Here is a 16,813-nt window from a genome sequence, read left to right as displayed (position 1 = left end):
ACTTTCCCCTTCGGGTTATTACAAAGGATCTAAAACCTTGGTGTTTGGCAAACTGTGCCAAAACGCATAATTCTTGACCAATCTCTTGCGTTGCATTTTCTCGGAGGAGGGGATGTTGTCTTCTCAGGACGAACATTATTACAGGCCAGTTTTCATTGACCTGGTTATCACTGTTTATGAAATAACTTGACACAACGCGCGCTCTGATTGATCAAAAGTCTATTGTATATTTGCCTGTATACCTATAGATAACTGAAACATCTTCCCGTCCTGCCAAATGGCACCATACATGGCCGGCGAGATCCAGATTTTAATGTTTTAAAAGCCTTTGGTTTGGAAAACACAAAGAGGACTTTTTGAACGCCAAAAATAATGATAAAGATATTTGTTTAACATTATAAAAATTTCCGTTTAAAATGTAGTTCAATTGACTGTTTGCTCCCGCGACTGAAGCCTTTATTTTAGAACTTCAGAAATTCTCGAGAAAAATTCAAAAAATGTCTGCCGAAAATGATAGGTTGGCACGTTTTTGCTTTGCTTTAGCGACAAGCTAAATGGATTTTCATTTAGATATTTACAGAAAGTGCTTTTTACTGATGAGAGCAAAAACCACCTGCAAAGTGAATGTGCACACGGCTCAATGCTGTAGTTGCGATTTTGCCGTTTTTGTCGTGGTATAGTTTAGTGATGTTATTAAAGCATCTTAAGTTCAGTTCTCATAATCGAAATAAATTTCACCAGTTAAAATTCTACAAATGATCTTTAATTTCGCCGGAAAACCTCTGGAAAATTTCAAAACTGCTTCCAAGGTCCTAGTTTTAGTTTCCGTACAATTCTGACCACGAAAATTCTGGTTCCTCCCTCCAAATTGAAGTGTTCGTCAGTAGCACTTTATAGCTTGTGCCTTTATCTTGCACATTGCCACTTCTTGTTTATTTTCATTATAATTTCTGCTCAGTTCTCCGTGCCGTTGCTTTCATTTAGCGATAAATTTAACTACGGTCTTCGCTGTTTTGGCCGACAGTTCTTTCAGTTTCCGACTGTTTGATTGGTTTATCGCTCTTTGACGGTTTTCATGAGAATCTGCGACTTGATCACAAAATGAGATGAAGTTCATCTTTCTCTGTCACAAACCTCCCTCATATTAATGTCAATAAACCAAACTTTCTATCGGTTTGCCAACTGATAAAACCATTTGGAATGTTGGGAGAACACTGGCGTTCAATGAAATGCTAAAAACTTTGCTGGGTACGGTTTTTGACTGAATGATGAGCAGAAACTAACAGCACACGAGTGCTTCTTTGATTTCTGCTCTCATCTCCCGCCATCAGATAGATCCTGCTCCCCGCCCTCAGATAAATCCCGCCCCCTGTCCCCTTCAAACCTTAGGGAGCTGAAGGAAGGACCAAACTTCGGGACATACTTGCCACAGACATAATCGCGTAGGTTGAATCAGCGTTCTGAACACTCGATCCCGAAAAAGCGGACACTATTCAAGGAGCAGCCAACAGGCAAACATCTAGAGCCCTGCAAATGTGTTATGTCTCTTAATAGGCGAAATGTAAGGATTTGAATGGGAATGAACTTTCCATCCTTAACCCAACAATTTGAACTAGTTATGCTTGCATAAACAACCGTACCTCGTCTGGCTGATGTTCGTCAACCTTAGCAGAAGTCATCGAAAGAGTCAGGTGAAAATTTGTTGTTAGTCCAGTGTTTTAAGGTCAGTTCTTGTGAACTGATTGGTCAGTTTGCGGTGATGTTGTTGAAAGGAAGGCACAAGTATCGAAAGCTGGATGCGGTTGGTAAGTTTCATTTCGCCAGTGATGATAGGTCGTTTGTTTGGTTCATTTGCAGATCATAATACCACGCCATTCAGCAGTCAAGGAGGAACAGTCGATGAGAAAGTTACAAGATTAGGTGTTCTGACTACCATAATTCTTACTTCGGAGAGACTCGAGGAACAGAAGACATAATCTGTTCCGAGATGCGAACAGTTTTCCGAGAACGAAACTAAAGGAAAACTGTGAGCTTCGAGGAACAGATAATGTCCAAGGACAAATATACAAGCATATTTTCGTGCAAAAATGGAGGCTTTTTTCTTATTATCCTTCAAATATTTTTCAGTGAGCGGGAAAAATGCTTACAAGCAGCTTATCGTTTACGGCGTGGGATGTTCACTTTCTAGTGTTATCTGACACGATTTTCTGAACTAAAAAATATGTTGCTTCTTCTGTAACAATCTCACAACGCTTTCTCATATTGAATTCAATTTTAAACGCAGAGTTTTCTGTATTGGACGTAAGGTTGAAAATTGGGGAAAATCTCTTGAGGCATCTACGGATATCCCCCACTTTAGTTAAGGGGGGGGGGGATTTGGTCACGTGTTGCGTCTTGGCCGATCGCGCGTGAGCAAAAATGTTTGTTGGAAAATTAAATAATAGGCTCCATTTGGTGCGAAAATAAATCCACAGATATTTATCCACGGACAGATGTTTATCCACGAACAGTTTCCGGGAGCGAAGTTCGAGGAAAACTGCGATTATAATCTTGGATATAACTCAGTTTCAGCTGGGGAAATATTCCGTCACGTGATGCGTTTAAACCGATCCCGCGCAGGCAAAAAATATTTTAAGGATCATAATGGGTGAAAACTGTCCGGTGATTTCGCACCACGTGCCAATAGAATTTCATGAAAATTAATGGACTGATTTAGTTTACCATAGACTTAGCTCGAGTCAACAAGAGTTCACACGTGTGGGTTTATTACGGAGATGAATTTGAATTTATGATTTATTAAGCTTCACCAACCGGCAGGGACAACGCAACAGCTTGCGCCAATTACTGCGGGCCCAATTAACCCACCCAACCCACCCCAGGGGATGACATCCAACACACAGTAATCTCGTGTGTGGGAAATTAACGTCTCCTACCCCAACCCAGCAGTAGACGAGACCTCCATTTATTCGTCCCTATGCGAGAAGACTAGAATATCTAACCACTTCTTGATGTTATAGAAAGGCAGCAAATTCTTCTAAATTATTTTAAGATCCTGAGTGTTGGTCCGGCCGGGGCTCGAACCCTCGACCTCCCGCACAACAGTCCAGCGGTCTATCCATTAAGCTAACCGGGAGGCGAATAACATTCAAAGCTGCAGCTTATAATCTTCAGTACAAAGCTTTTCTAGATAATCGAGGTGCCAAGTTATCGATCAATAATGGGGTGAAGATGGCAGATTTCCTTTCCTTTTCTCTTTAATTCGCTTACGTTTCTTTAGTCAATTTTTATACACCAGAGCGCGTTTTGCGAGTTCGAAGTTTGCTAATATTGGTTTTTTTTAGGTAAGGTCATTGAATAATTCCACCATTGAAGGCTAAGTATATTTTGATACAAAAAATTTGTAGTTAATGTTTGGTCCAAAGAAACCGTAGGGGATGCCCGACAGAAGGTATGAAGAACATGTGTAAACAGCATTTTCTTGTGAGTAGAGAAGTCATTTGAAAAGGAAGAGTGTCGGAGTAGCCCGAATGAGACTCAGGTTTGACTTCCTGTGTTTCTGTCACTGTTCTCCCATCAAGTTCTAGGACAGCATTTCGCTGTTTTCCCACCCTGAGCAACAAGAGTGTCCCATCTCTTTAGCTTACTCTATGTATTACATTAAACTGCGAAAGAGAAAAGGAGCGAACTTTCATCTTTCATGTAACCATGGCAATCAACTTTCCGTAATATCTATTAAAGCACAAAACATTTGCTCCCAAAATCTTTGATGAAGGTTGCTAGTTAAGTATTAGTTCTAGGCATACAAATTTTCCATGTTTGGCATTTTCAAGTATTTTTTTGTTTCTGAGATTCAAGACAATTATTACGAAGTGAGGTGGAGGGTGTTTGTAAACCTTACATTATTTTGCAACCCTGAGACAAAGTGAATGTTTGGACAATCAGAAAGCTCTGCGCGATGCGACAGTCTAAATACTGGCTAAAAAAAACAACTTATGAACTTCTCTAAATTGTGCTGCAGTCTCTGCATTTCACAGCGTGCAATGAAGTACGGGAAAAATAGGAGAATCAAAATTGATCCGATTTTCAAGAGGTCTGAATGACTGACGTTTCCAGTGGCAAACAAGGACATTTTCACATTTTATCAAATGGTCTGAGAATTAATAAAATTGGTGTTTGACGGAAATGCTGTTCATCTAAAAATCCTGTCTAGTACTTACAGAGTCATCAAGATGGTTCTGGAATTATTCACAAGATACACAGATGGTTAAATGAACCAATCACAAGAACAATTTTTGACAGAAAAGGAACATTCTACTAAACGAATAGGTTTCGACTAAGTGGGGACACAAACTGCTATGGGTTTTTGAAATACATTACCAAACAATTATGCAAGATGTATACACGATGCAAAATTTCTTTCTTTCTCCATTTAATTTTTATTAATTGGTTTGTCTATTGGCAGAGGCCTTGGACAATGGTATCAGTTATTCTTTCGATTGATTCCTTATTAGTTAGCCTTAAGAAATGTTTGTGAACAGGTTTGCTGGATAAATTTATCAACTCGTCATTCCCCATTCTTTGGGTGACTCCGATTGCAAACACTTCGACTCCTCTGTTTTTCAATTCATCGGCTCTCAGTTTTACGATTCCGGGTCCAACAAAACTGAATCCATCTGTGACGACAACAGCGACTTTTTTTACATCTGTAAAGAAAACAAGACAACAAAATAATGTAAAGTCCAATAAGTCATTTTTAACTTGTGGGTACGCGATAGCGTAGAAACGAGTTCTTGTGGGGACTTTGGAATATGAAAATTGGCGTGGACTCTTCGTAATTATTAAAAACTGGATCATTGGGTAATGCAATTCAAGACTTTTTATTGGCTTAGCCATTATTCTATATGAACCAATATACCATGATCTAATATCTGTACACTGTGACATCCGGTTTCTTATTACAAAATAAAGTCGAGAAGATTTGTCTAATATCTTGGAGGCGCTTTTTTTTAATAAAACAATTATTCCACTCGTGCTTGTTGGATATGAGATGATTATAGACCCCTTTCATAAATGGCTGTCGGATTAATATTCTTTTGTTTAAATTTGAATTAGCCCTTCTGGCCTCGTTCTCCAGTACAAAATTCAAAATAATACATTTATCTCAAGCGAGGCCAGAAGGGCTAATTTAAATTTAAACAAAAGAATATTAATCCGGCAGCCATTTATGAAAGTGGTCTGTCTATAGCCAACGAGGCGCGTAGCGCCGAGTTGGCTATCTATCATCTCATATCCAACGCGCGCTCGTGGAATAATCGTTAATTAGTCGGCTCCGAACTCGAGATCTATCCTTCTAATGAAGTCCGAAGTCCTGGCGCCGTTGTGATTACATCGATCGTTGCGATGTTTATTGTCTTCACAAGGCTGTTTCAGCATTTACTAAATTGAAATGGACTTCGAATGTTTCAGATTAGTGATAGTATTAAAGACCAAATTTGAAGAATCTTCGAATCGCCCATGCGCTAAACTTAACATAACGAGGAGCAGCGAGAATCACGAAGAGCAAGTTGTTGATACGAAAATTCCCACGGAAACCCATGACTTAAAAAAATGTAAATTAACAGCATTAGAAAGAAAAGGGGAAAATGTATATAACAAAATGAATTTATATATAAAAATGGCTCCCCCCAGCTATGTTTACAGTATTCAGCGTTCTATGTATTTGTTGAAGCGTGAAACATGCAAGTTTGTGTGCACACCGTCACATTACCGAGTTTATGTTTCTGCACATATATACTACCTTTAATCAAGGTTTATTTTCCGCCAAATCCTGTTAAATGTCGTTTGTAAAGTCTTCTCACGCGTTCAAATAGATGGTTTGCACGTTACGTCATCGCCGTCATGTTGGTGGACGTAAACAATAGACATCTCATTAGTTCCTTTTGTTCGTCCACCAGCATTTGTTCCTTTCACCGTTGTTACCTGTTTCTCTGGAGATTGGTTGCAAACCACCTATTGGAGTCGGTGCTTAACAGTACGGATTTCCCATGACTGTGAATGAAGAAGCGCGACAGTTTGTCCAGATAAATTTGTATGTTTCACACTTGAACAAACACCCAAAAATTGAGCCGTTCACTACGCTTTGTTAGAAAGGGAATTGCCGTAACGAATCATGTTGGTAAAAATAAAGATTTTAATGCTGAAATTATCTTCGCAATTTAATCATGTTGAGTGTTTAAGACATGTGCTGACTTATATGGACATATATTAGTGGCAGGCGGTAAAAAAAAGTAAGCCTTTACAAAAGCCTACAAATTTTCGCTTAAAAGCTGAAAAATTATTTTGAACCCTGGCGAGCAATAAATATTTTTTTTCAAGCCAGTTGCTTTGATCAAATCTTGTTTCTCTATTTCTGGATGGAAAGGCTGATGGTTTCGAAAGAAACTGTTTGGGGCTGCGTCGGTGGGAGTAACGAAATAATTTGGATATATCAACAAAGTTGAAGTGGTAAATTGGCCACCGTAACGATTGCAAAAGCTGACGTTTCGAGCGTTAGCCCTTCGTCGGAGCGAATAGAGGAATTGTGGGTTGTGTGTGCTTTTAAAGGTAGAGAATGGAGCTACGTTATTGGTGGGAACATGGCAACGAGAAAAACAAGAATAAATTGGTGGAATGAAAAGCGTTGAAGTTAAAGTTAAATTTCATTTATTTGTTTAAGCAGGTTGATTAATTTGGCAGCTGTAATAGCTGATGTGGACCTGCTGTCCTAACCCACCCATCCCACCCCAGGGGAGGACATCCATCACACAGTAATCTCGTGTGTGGGAAATTAACGTCTCCTGCCCCAACCCTGCAGGAGACGGGACCTCCATTTATTCGTCCCTATCCGAGAAGACTACAATATCTAACCATTTCTTGATGTTATAGAAAGGTAGCAAATTCTTCTCAATTATTTTAAGACCTTGAGTGTTGGTCTGGCCGGGGCTCGAACCCTCGACCTCCCGCACAACAGTCCAGCGCTCTATCCATTGAGCTAACCGGGAGGCGGTTCGCTGATCCTTGTGGGATTTAGACTGCCGGTTTGAAAGATGAGCTTTTGTTTAAGATTTTTACGGCTTTCCGTGCTGCCTAAGTGTAAGGAAAGACCGCAGATTGCCATATGGTGCTTAGAATGATTAGGTAAATCAAAATGTCTAGCGACTGGTTTCGATGTGTCCTTGTCATTCCTTTCCACGTCTCGAAGGTGTTTTCGGAGTCGGTCACCTAGTCTTCGGCCTGTTTCGCCAATGTATATCTTTTTGCAATAAGTCCAAGTTATGAAATAGATTACATTGGCGGAGGTGCACGTGAAGTGATCGGTGATCTTAATGGATCGTTTAGGTCCCGATATTTTATCGGTGTTGTGAATGAAAGGACACGTTTTGCACTGTGCACGAGCGTATTTGAAAGTGCCTGGTTGATCATTAGTCTGAAAAGAACTTCTGACCAAAAAATTGCCTTTGTTTTTGTCGCGTTTGAATGAAATGAGCGGAGGCTGCGAAAAGATAGTGCTTGTCTCTGGATCGTTTTGAAGTAATTTAAAGTTTTTAAGAATGATGGATTTAACTGAGTGGTTGTGAGGGTGAAACGTGAGAGTGAATGGAATGCGGTCGGAATCTTCCTTATGCGACGTTTGTAGTGCTGAATGTCGATCAATAAGTTGGGCGCGGTGGTAACCCGCTTGAGCGACAGAAACAGGGTAACCACGTTTATCAAAAACCGTTTATCGAAAAACTCTGATTCGTGGTGGAAATGAGAGTCATCACTGCATAAACGACGAAGTCTTAGAAACTGAGAAAAAGGAATTGTTTTTCATTCGGAAACAGCTTCTTCAAACAAACCAATGGTGAGGCCATGGGGCACCAAAATGGGACCTAGCTATGCCAATCTTTTTGTAAGTTTTTTCGAACATCAATTTTTCAGCCAATACAACGGGTCCAAACCTGAACTCTACGGTCGCTACATCGACGACTGTATCGGCACTACCTCCTCTACCAGAGAGGAGCTCACCCAATTCATAACCGCAGTCAATTCTTTTCACCCGGCTCTGAAATATACCTGGGAAATTTCTGACAACTCTTTATCCCTTTTAGACATCAAAGATTCAATTGAAGGTAGCGGTTTATGCACTAGTGTGTATTACAAACCTACAGACTCGCATAATTGCTTGTTATATTCGTCTTCGCATCCATCTCACGTTAAGAATTCCATTCCTTTTTCTCAGTTTCTAAGACTTCGTCGTTTATGCAGTGATGACTCTCATTTCCACCACAAATCAGAGTTTTTCGATAAACATTTTTCGATAAACGTGGTTACCCTGTTTCTGTCGCTCAAGCGGGTTACCACCGCGCCCAACTTATTGATCGACATTCAGCACTACAAACGTCGCATAAGGAAGATTCCGACCGCATTCCATTCACTCTCACGTTTCACCCTCACAACCACTCAGTTAAATCCATCATTCTTAAAAACTTTAAATTACTTCAAAACGATCCAGAGACAAGCACTATCTTTTCGCAGCCTCCGCTCATTTCATTCAAACGCGACAAAAACATAGGCAATTTTTTGGTCAGAAGTTCTTTTCAGACTAATGACCAACCAGGCACTTTTAAATGCGCTCGTGCACAATGCAAAACGTGTCCTTTCATTCACAACACTGATAAAATATCGGGACCTAAACGATCCATTAAGATCACCGATCACTTCACGTGCACCTCCGCCAATGTAATCTATTGCATAACTTGCACTTATTGCAAAAAGATAAACATCGGAGAAGCAGGCAGAAGACTAGGTGACCGATGCCGAGAACACCTTCGAGACGTGGAAAGGAATGACAAGGACATATCGAAACCAGTCGCTAGACATTTTGATTTACCTAATCATTCTAAGCAACATATGGCAATCTGCGGTCTTTCCTTACACTTAGGTAGGACGGAAAGCCGTAAAAATCTTGAATAAAAGCTCATCTTTCAAACCGGCAGTCTAAATCCCACAGGGATCAACGAACGCTTTTCATTCCACTAATTTATTCTTGTTTTTCTAGTTGCCATGTTCCCACCAATAACGTAGCTCCATTCTCTACCTTTAAAAGCACACACAACCCACAATTCCTCTATTCGCTCCGACGAAGGGCTAACGCTCGAAACGTCAGCTTTTGCAATCGTTACGGTGGCCAATTTACCACTTCAACTTTGTTGATATATCCAAATTATCTGGATGGAAAGACTACTTACTCCGCCAAAAAATTTCGCTTCGAGCTTATTTTTGCAAGATATTTTTTTCTGAATTCACCCAGCTGCCCTCTAGAATCAAACGACGTAGTTCGATCGTACTCAGATTTAAAATCTAATGTTGACAGAGAAGCTAGCGGCACATACCCAGCAAAAAAATAACCCATGTACCCCCCCCAGGGGTTTCCATCACATACTCAAGTGCTATAATTTCTATACCTGCAGTGGTTCTACTTTCTTCCTTTTTTTTTAACACCTTAGTTTACTGATACTTACTTTACAACTATATATATCTCTTTTTAGAGAGATATATAGTTGAAAAGTTGCTATCAGTAAAATAAGGTGTTAAAAAAAAGACAGAAAGTAGATAAAGTATTAAAATACTTTATCTACTTTATCTTTATAAGTATTAAAATATTTTATCCACGAGTTGGCCACAGGCGCCCTTTGACTGACCAAAACTGCTACAGAAGATGAGAAAACTGCGTTGTAAATTAATCACTAAGCGAAAGCCTCGTCCAATTCTCGAAAGCTCGAGTTGAAGCTCAGGGAAAACTCCTCTTTCCATGCAGTCCCCGAGCTGCCAAGCCTTAAAACTTGCCCCCGTCCCAGTCTCTGACTCGAACATCGGGAGACTCAACGACAAACATCAACTACGCTTGGTGGTCACCGACGTCGTGTAGTGATAGAATTGCATGTGACCTCAACAATAATTGACCACAAAAAACTGACTTCATTATTACCAGCGTTTCTATTATGTAATATGGAAATACGATCTTATGTCTTAATTTAGCTTTCAAACATCTTAACTGAGTTCGGATACTAGGATAACGGTTTGGTCGACGCTATTAATGTTTAATCTTGTTATTTGCAAAAATTGATAGTGAAAGCAAAAGGTGCTCACTTTTAAGTGCTCACTTTTAAGTGCTCACTTTTAAGGTGCTCACTTTTAAGGTGCTCACTTTTAAAAAATGTTCTTGATAACCCTTCTGCAATGACATGCTATTTATTGAGAGGACTTACCTGTCTCCTTGATTCTCGACCCAGAATCTTGCACAAACAGACGATCACTTAATATAGTTAAGGTTTTTGATGTCGCCGTGGAAGCTCCTTCCAAAAACATATTGTTCACTTTTCGCTCGAACTCCTCTTCCTCCTGGTTGTCATCAAACGTGGAATAAATCTTAACCGACTCTGAGTACGTCACAAGTGAAACATGAACATTATCCTTGGATATTTCGAATCGTCTTAGAAGCGTCTTAGTAAAGTTCTTAGAAAGGCCGAAGGTTTTCTCATTTATACTCCCCGAAACGTCCAACACGACAGCCAGGTCAATTTTTCGATTGCATTTCTCCGTTTTTTCTGTTTAAGAGTAAGGTGATAATGATTAAGAAAAACGTCAATGAAACAATAACTGGCAGTGTAGAAGTCATTTATCTTTGCAAGACAAAGTATTGTCTAGCAGATGATCCCCCTAGTAAACCGTATCTAATGTTCATCAAATATCATCGCTTATGCTTTTACCCCGCCCGTAACAAAGGGTTCTCCTCCATGGCTATTGATCATGATTCTATATCCAACGCGCGCTCACAGATTAATTGTTAAAACTGACATACCTCAAAATATTCAAAATCTGTGCGAGCAGCACATTTTGTTTTGTGGACATAAAAGAAGATTGAAAGATCCCGTGATCTGAAAAGGACGCACCCCGCTGAACCCATCTCGATTCTAGACTCTCTCATGAATAATTTTTTTAAGCCAGAAGGCAGGCCCTCGTTATTCTGAGCACTGAAAAGTGAAAGCAAAGAGAGCGAGAGTGTAAACTAGGACTGATTGGGCAAAGTCTTTAAAAAAACAACACATGTAAGTCATAGCCTTAGAAGCTTCGAACTTTTCTTAGAAACTGCGGAAAACTAGGTCGTACTTCGGTTCTCGATTAAAAGGCCCTGTTTACTATGGCAAATTAGCTATTTAGCTCGGATCTAAGTGCACATGCGCCGCCGTTTAACTGCTGGGTTTTCCTTGGCAGACCTCTTGCCGACTCGCTTTGCTCAAAGTCCTCAAACCTCTCGTGGACGAAGAAACGCTCGAAGTAAAAGAGTCAATAATAAGGGCCTACTCGTAGGCTATGAACATACTTGCTCTTGGAAACAGTGCTCAACCTGACGGAATGTAGATTTTCCAAAACACGATATTTGAATCACCATCAAAATTCTAGGAGTGTATTTCAGCTATGATGTGAAGCAAAGGGAAACTCTCTATTCTAAACAAACATTAAAGGATATTAAGAAATCTATAAATACATGGAAACGGAGAGGCCCTTCATTACTAGGAAGAATTCAAATAGAAAAAATATTTACAATCGCTAAAATTATGTGTGGATCACCTGTTCTACTGATTTCTATGAGGCTAATGCTATAGTATTATTGATGGTTCCATTTGGAATTGGAAAGATAAAGTTTAAAAGTGCAACGCATTCATTTCTGATATTAAAAACGACAGACTAAGAACGTTAAATATTGAGCGTCTGATATATAAAAGCAAAACGAGTGATTTTTCTTAAGAAAGTTTTGCAAGTTTGGCAAGTTCGTGGAGAGCCAGCCTTGAAGATATTCTATATACCACTTAGGTGATATTTAACAATTATTCCACAAGCGCGCGTTGGATATGAGATGATAGATAGCCACGAGGCGCGTAGCGCCGAGTTGGCTATAATCATCTCATATCCAACCAGCGCGAGTGGAATAATTGTTTTATTAAAAACGTTAAATTAAGTTATTAAATTTTTAGCTCCTTTTAATTTTTAAGCTGTCACGTACGCTTGCCATATTTGTAGATTATGGTATATTGGCTGATATACCATAATGGCTACGCCAATAAAAAGTCTTGAATTGCATTATCCAATGATCTAGTTTTTAAAAATTTCTTTTATTAAAAACTAGATCATTGGATAATGCAATTCAAAACTTTTTATTGGCTAAGCCATTATGGCATATCAGCCATTAGTATATACTAAAACAGTGGATAGCGTTGAAGGCGCGCTCTGATTGGCTTGTCAAACTCCGAATATCCTTTGCTGTTTACCTCCGAGCACCTTGGGTAAAAATGGCGTGCCGGTTTGCATCCGTGACAAGCGAAGAAATCACTCAAATAACGACGAAGCAGTCCCTGAAAACACAGAAAGCGACTAAATTTGGTTTGGCCGTGTTTAAAGGTAATGGTAACCGTGAGTTTATCGATAAAAACCAATGAAAAAGGTTTTGTTTACAAATGCAAATTAATCTTGCGTAACCTCACTTGTTCACTTGAAAATCAAAGTTAAATGGTATTTTTTACAGAATGGTTTCAAATACAGAAAGAGTTTGTAACACCATTTGAAGAAATGTCGCCACCAGAGCTAAACAAATGTCCTCAGAAATTTTGTCTGTCAGCGAAAAAACGAGACGGCAGGTTTTACAACAAAAACAAAAAATCACCCACCGCGATCCGAGCCGTGTTGGATCGTTACGCGCGGGAAAATGTTGGAATCGTTGCTGGAATGTATGAATTAAAATCAATTTTTGGTGGTGTACATTATCTCACTGTTTTAGTATATACTAAAACAACTATTCACCTTAGTGTCGGTGGTTAGCGGTGAATATTTACCTCGCCGCTTCGCGGCTCGGTAAATATCCACCACTAACCACCTCCACTTCTGTGAAAAGTTGATAAATATACCATAATCTACAAATATGGCAAGCGTACGTGTCAGCTTAAAATTAAAAGGGAGCTAAAAATTCAATAAAATTTGATTTAATTTAACGTTTTTAATAAAACAATTATTCCACTCGCGCTTGCAGGATATGAGATGATTATAGCCAACGAGGCGCGTAGCGCCCGTGGCTATCTATCATCTCATATCCAACGCGCGCTCGTGGAATAATTGTCAATTAGAACATAGCTAGCAGAGCCGCGCAATCAAATTCAGTATACGTAAGCGTGCTCAAAATCCCGATAGTGCACGCTGATATAGCGTGAGCAAATCGCTTCGCCAGAAATTTTTTTTTTCGCGCGAGCGGCCATTGTTAGCTCGGGGAAAAATGATATATTTCGCGACAATAATGGATACAAACAGAGACTCGGCCTACTAGTACTAAAACGAAGACAGTTTTTCGACCTTTTCCCTTGGGCTAGAGTTCTTAAATGAGGCAGAAAAAGAGGAAAACAACGGAAAAGGAGACTCGGCATCAGCGCCGTCACGATTCGCTTCAATTGATATTGTTGTCCGTTTTTCGCGTCGGATTTGATGCACAATTCCACCGGCTATGTTCTAAAACAATTGGTTCATGCTTTCAGCTGTGCACTATCGAGTTATGGAGCACGTGGGAAGTTTGGAGAGCACTCAAGAAGCTAGAGTTGCCCTCGGCTATTTCCTCGGGCAACTCTTACACTTTTTTCGTGCACTCCAAACTTCCCGCGTGCTCCATCACTCAATAGTGCACGCTAAAGCATGAACCAATTGTTAATTATATTGCAATTTCGACAGGAATTAAAATAAATATTTCCTTACCAGCGTACTACAAAGAACGTGTTTGATCAGAACTAAATGGGAATACACGTGGCTCTCCGCAGGAGGTGATCAACGAAATTATTTGGAATAGTAATTTTATTTATAGTGATAAAATATCTACATATAGAAATAATATGGCTAGGCTAGGTCTCCTTGAATGGGCAACATCCTAGTGGCAAATAACTCCCCTCTCACTATAATTGCCTCTTCTTTTTTTCCTTATGCTTACAGGTAGGTGAGATAACCTGCCTAGCCATGGTCGAAAAATAGCCCACGTTTACACACGACTGCAGGATTCTAGGGTGAAGTTTCTCTAGGTTGTGATCAGAATAAAATGAATTTAATTATTCCAATCATTATCCTGCTTTCGTTTATTGTAAGTAATGCAATGTAAGTGTTTCATGCAAACAGGCCTTAATATGATTTTTCGAGCGGGTGGAATATTGTTAAACAAAGGAACACAGTATGTCTTCGTTACACGCCTCAAAAACTCTTTCTTCAGACACACTTCAAAGTAGGCAATACGGTCACCAAAACCGTCATGACTGAATGTATAGAAACTTATTTAAAGATTTTTACCTGTTTTATTGAGAAGTTTTGAACTTGAGGCGCAGGTCCAAAACAAGTTTAGGAGCCAAATAAATATTAGATACATATATAGCTAAATTGACCACTCCCCATAGGGCTTTTCAGGGCCAACACCCATCCATCCCACGCCAGGGGAGGACATCCACCACACAATAATCTCGTGCGTGGGAAATTAACGTCTCCTACCCCTAACCCTGCAGGAGACGGGGCCTACGGTTTATTCGTCCTTATCCGAGAAGACTAGAATATCTAACCATTTCTTGTTATAGAAAGGCAGCAAACTCTCCTCAGTTATTTTAAGATCACCAGTGTTGGTCTGAGATAAGTAGTAAGAGGAGCAGAATGTGGGAGAAAACTGACGGGGGACGAAAACAAAAGTTGCTTTCCAGGTTTCACTACAAAAGGTATCGCTTGTTCCTGCAATGTTGACATTTGAGAAACCTTTTCCTCTCCAAGGAAACTTGGAACTGCATTCCTCAGTTTGCCCGTCACATATAGCGCGTTAGCGTTTTTTTTTTGTTTTTGGGAAATTTATCGTAAGGAACAAATAAAAGGAAGCTTTACATATTTAAATCGACCTGTTGTACACCATAGAGAGGCAGGAGTTGTAAGAAATCGCTTAATCTATTTTACGTCTCACTTGCTAACTATTGTAAGTATCGCTTACCTTGGGCACACCCAGTCACAACAACAAAGGAGATTAAAAAAAAACAATTCATCATCATTGACACCTTCTTTTCCAACAGTTAAATGTCTTGTAACTGATCTCTGCCTATCAGTAAATCAAATTTACCACCTCATTAAATTTTAATAGCTCCCAAGAGAGCAGACCGGCGTGAAATTACTCTGGTGGGGCTACTCCATTTTGACCTCCTTTGTTTCTGTCGCCGGTATCGCATGAACTTCGTTGAACGACGGTTCTTTGCTGTTTTCTTGACTTAATCCATCATTTTTTTCATTTAAAAATATAACTGACTGCCTTTAGTCTACTTTAAATCAAGAACAATTAACCAATTTTTTGAGATAGAGCGTAATCGTTTGCAGTCATTTCCGATGTGGATCACGATGTTCTGACCATTCACTGTGATCTATCTTCGATCGTGTCTAAAACACCACGGGCACAACATGCTAGTAATTTTAAAAAATTGAAAATTTCGATAGATAGATAGATACTTTATTGGTAAATACTTTGCAGCATGAACTGAATTGCGTATTCACAGATATAAAATAAAAATTACGTGTATCGATATGGACCCGTATGTACTCGTCTCTCACTCTTATGGACTGGTATGCAATCGTCTGCCTCTCGTAGTACTCGTGTAGTGTTTAAATCACGATCTTTATCTTCAGACGATAAGGTAGACTGGATACCAACATCATCGCCAAAGCTGAATCAGCGGCAAGACCACTCGACCCCAAGCAGGTGGAAGAGCGCTTAACAGTATCGTCTTACAGGCAAACTACTGAACCGTAACATCAAGAAGCACAGGTAGCTCAAGCCCGCATTTTAAACCCGGTAAATAGATTAATATGTTATGTTGTACTAGTGGCGAAATGTAAGGATTTGAATGGGAATAAACGGTCGCATTATCAAACTAGCTGGGAAGAAATTCGGTTAAAAAGTTGTTGTCAGTCGTGTGTCGGTGGACGTGAGCTGATTGGTCAGTTTTGCTGCAAGATTCAAGTGACGTAAATTGGCAGTGATCGGTCAGTTTCTTTTAGTTGGTAATGATAGCTTATTCAGTTTGGTTAATATGTTTTGCAAATGTAGCGATCGCTCGCTACGCCATTTACCAATTAACGGGGAAGAACCGAACAAGAAGATCGAGTGCCCCGACCGCTATACCTCTTTGACCTCCTTCATTGGAGAGACTGGAATGAACCTCAAATAAGACTGATTAAACAGAAACAAGTGACGAAAAATAGCGATCTCAACAATCATGAACATGAACATCACAGACATACGAACCACTCTTTTGACTCGGACTTTGCACAATGCTCAACATAATCATGGACTACTTTCAATGGCTGACCGTATAGAGAGTTGGTTCAGTTATCGAAACAAAAGACTCCCCTCAGTAGATGCCGACGACTACCGACACCATGTAAACTACTTGTTCGCGAAAATTACATAACAAACGAGCTGAACAGAACGACTTTTTACCCGGATTTGATGATGAATTCCGTCAAGCTTCTCGGAACGTCGATCACTCGACTAGTGTCAACAATTCTTCTATAGAAATACTCAGTCTCACCTGAACAACCAGACTGCACCATCAGGTGTTACTCCCAGGATCAGACAATTGTATCCGTACAATTCTTTTCCGCGTAAAAATAAAACCACAGACCACAACAGCTCTATGCAGCCTCGTTTTCGGGCACTCGGTCTAATCTGACGACAATAGAGTCC

General features: G+C 39.8%; 1 protein-coding gene across 2 annotated transcripts; it reads right to left on the bottom strand.

The window, feature by feature from the left end:
• Positions 1–4,428: 4,428 nt before the first annotated feature.
• Positions 4,429–16,801, bottom strand: LOC111320625 (matrilin-1-like). Of its 2 annotated transcripts, none has more exons than XM_022923274.2 (3): positions 16,659–16,801; positions 10,290–10,628; positions 4,429–4,703 (listed from the first exon to the last, which is right to left on the bottom strand). In XM_022923274.2, the coding sequence occupies exons 1-3, from the start codon at positions 16,678–16,680 to the stop codon at positions 4,453–4,455; spliced, it is 612 nt and encodes a 203-aa protein (XP_022779009.1). In that variant the 5' UTR covers positions 16,681–16,801; the 3' UTR covers positions 4,429–4,452. The 2 variants fall into 2 exon arrangements, with proteins under 2 accessions (XP_022779009.1, XP_088595295.1); XM_088739169.1 differs by lacking the exon at positions 16,659–16,801 and adding an exon at positions 15,071–15,453.
• Positions 16,802–16,813: the final 12 nt, after the last annotated feature.

This window comes from Stylophora pistillata, chromosome 11 (assembly GCF_964205215.1).
Source record: "Stylophora pistillata chromosome 11, jaStyPist1.2, whole genome shotgun sequence".
NCBI classification, from domain to species: domain Eukaryota; kingdom Metazoa; phylum Cnidaria; class Anthozoa; order Scleractinia; family Pocilloporidae; genus Stylophora; species Stylophora pistillata.
Note: the sequence above shows the minus strand (reverse complement) of the source record. Positions and strands in the feature narration are given on the sequence as shown.

Bases quoted from the DNA above. Each gene is read 5' to 3' on its own strand.
- LOC111320625 (XM_088739169.1), bottom strand. From the start codon at position 15,128: ATGATGATGAATTGTTTTTTTTTAATCTCCTTTGTTGTTGTGACTGGG. The intron at 10,629-15,070 runs GTAAGCGATACT...ACTCTTAAACAG, and splicing joins TGTGACTGGGTGTGCCCAAG to AAAAAACGGAGAAATGCAAT. The intron at 4,704-10,289 runs GTAAGTCCTCTC...TTTTCTTTACAG, and splicing joins GTCGAGAATCAAGGAGACAG to ATGTAAAAAAAGTCGCTGTT.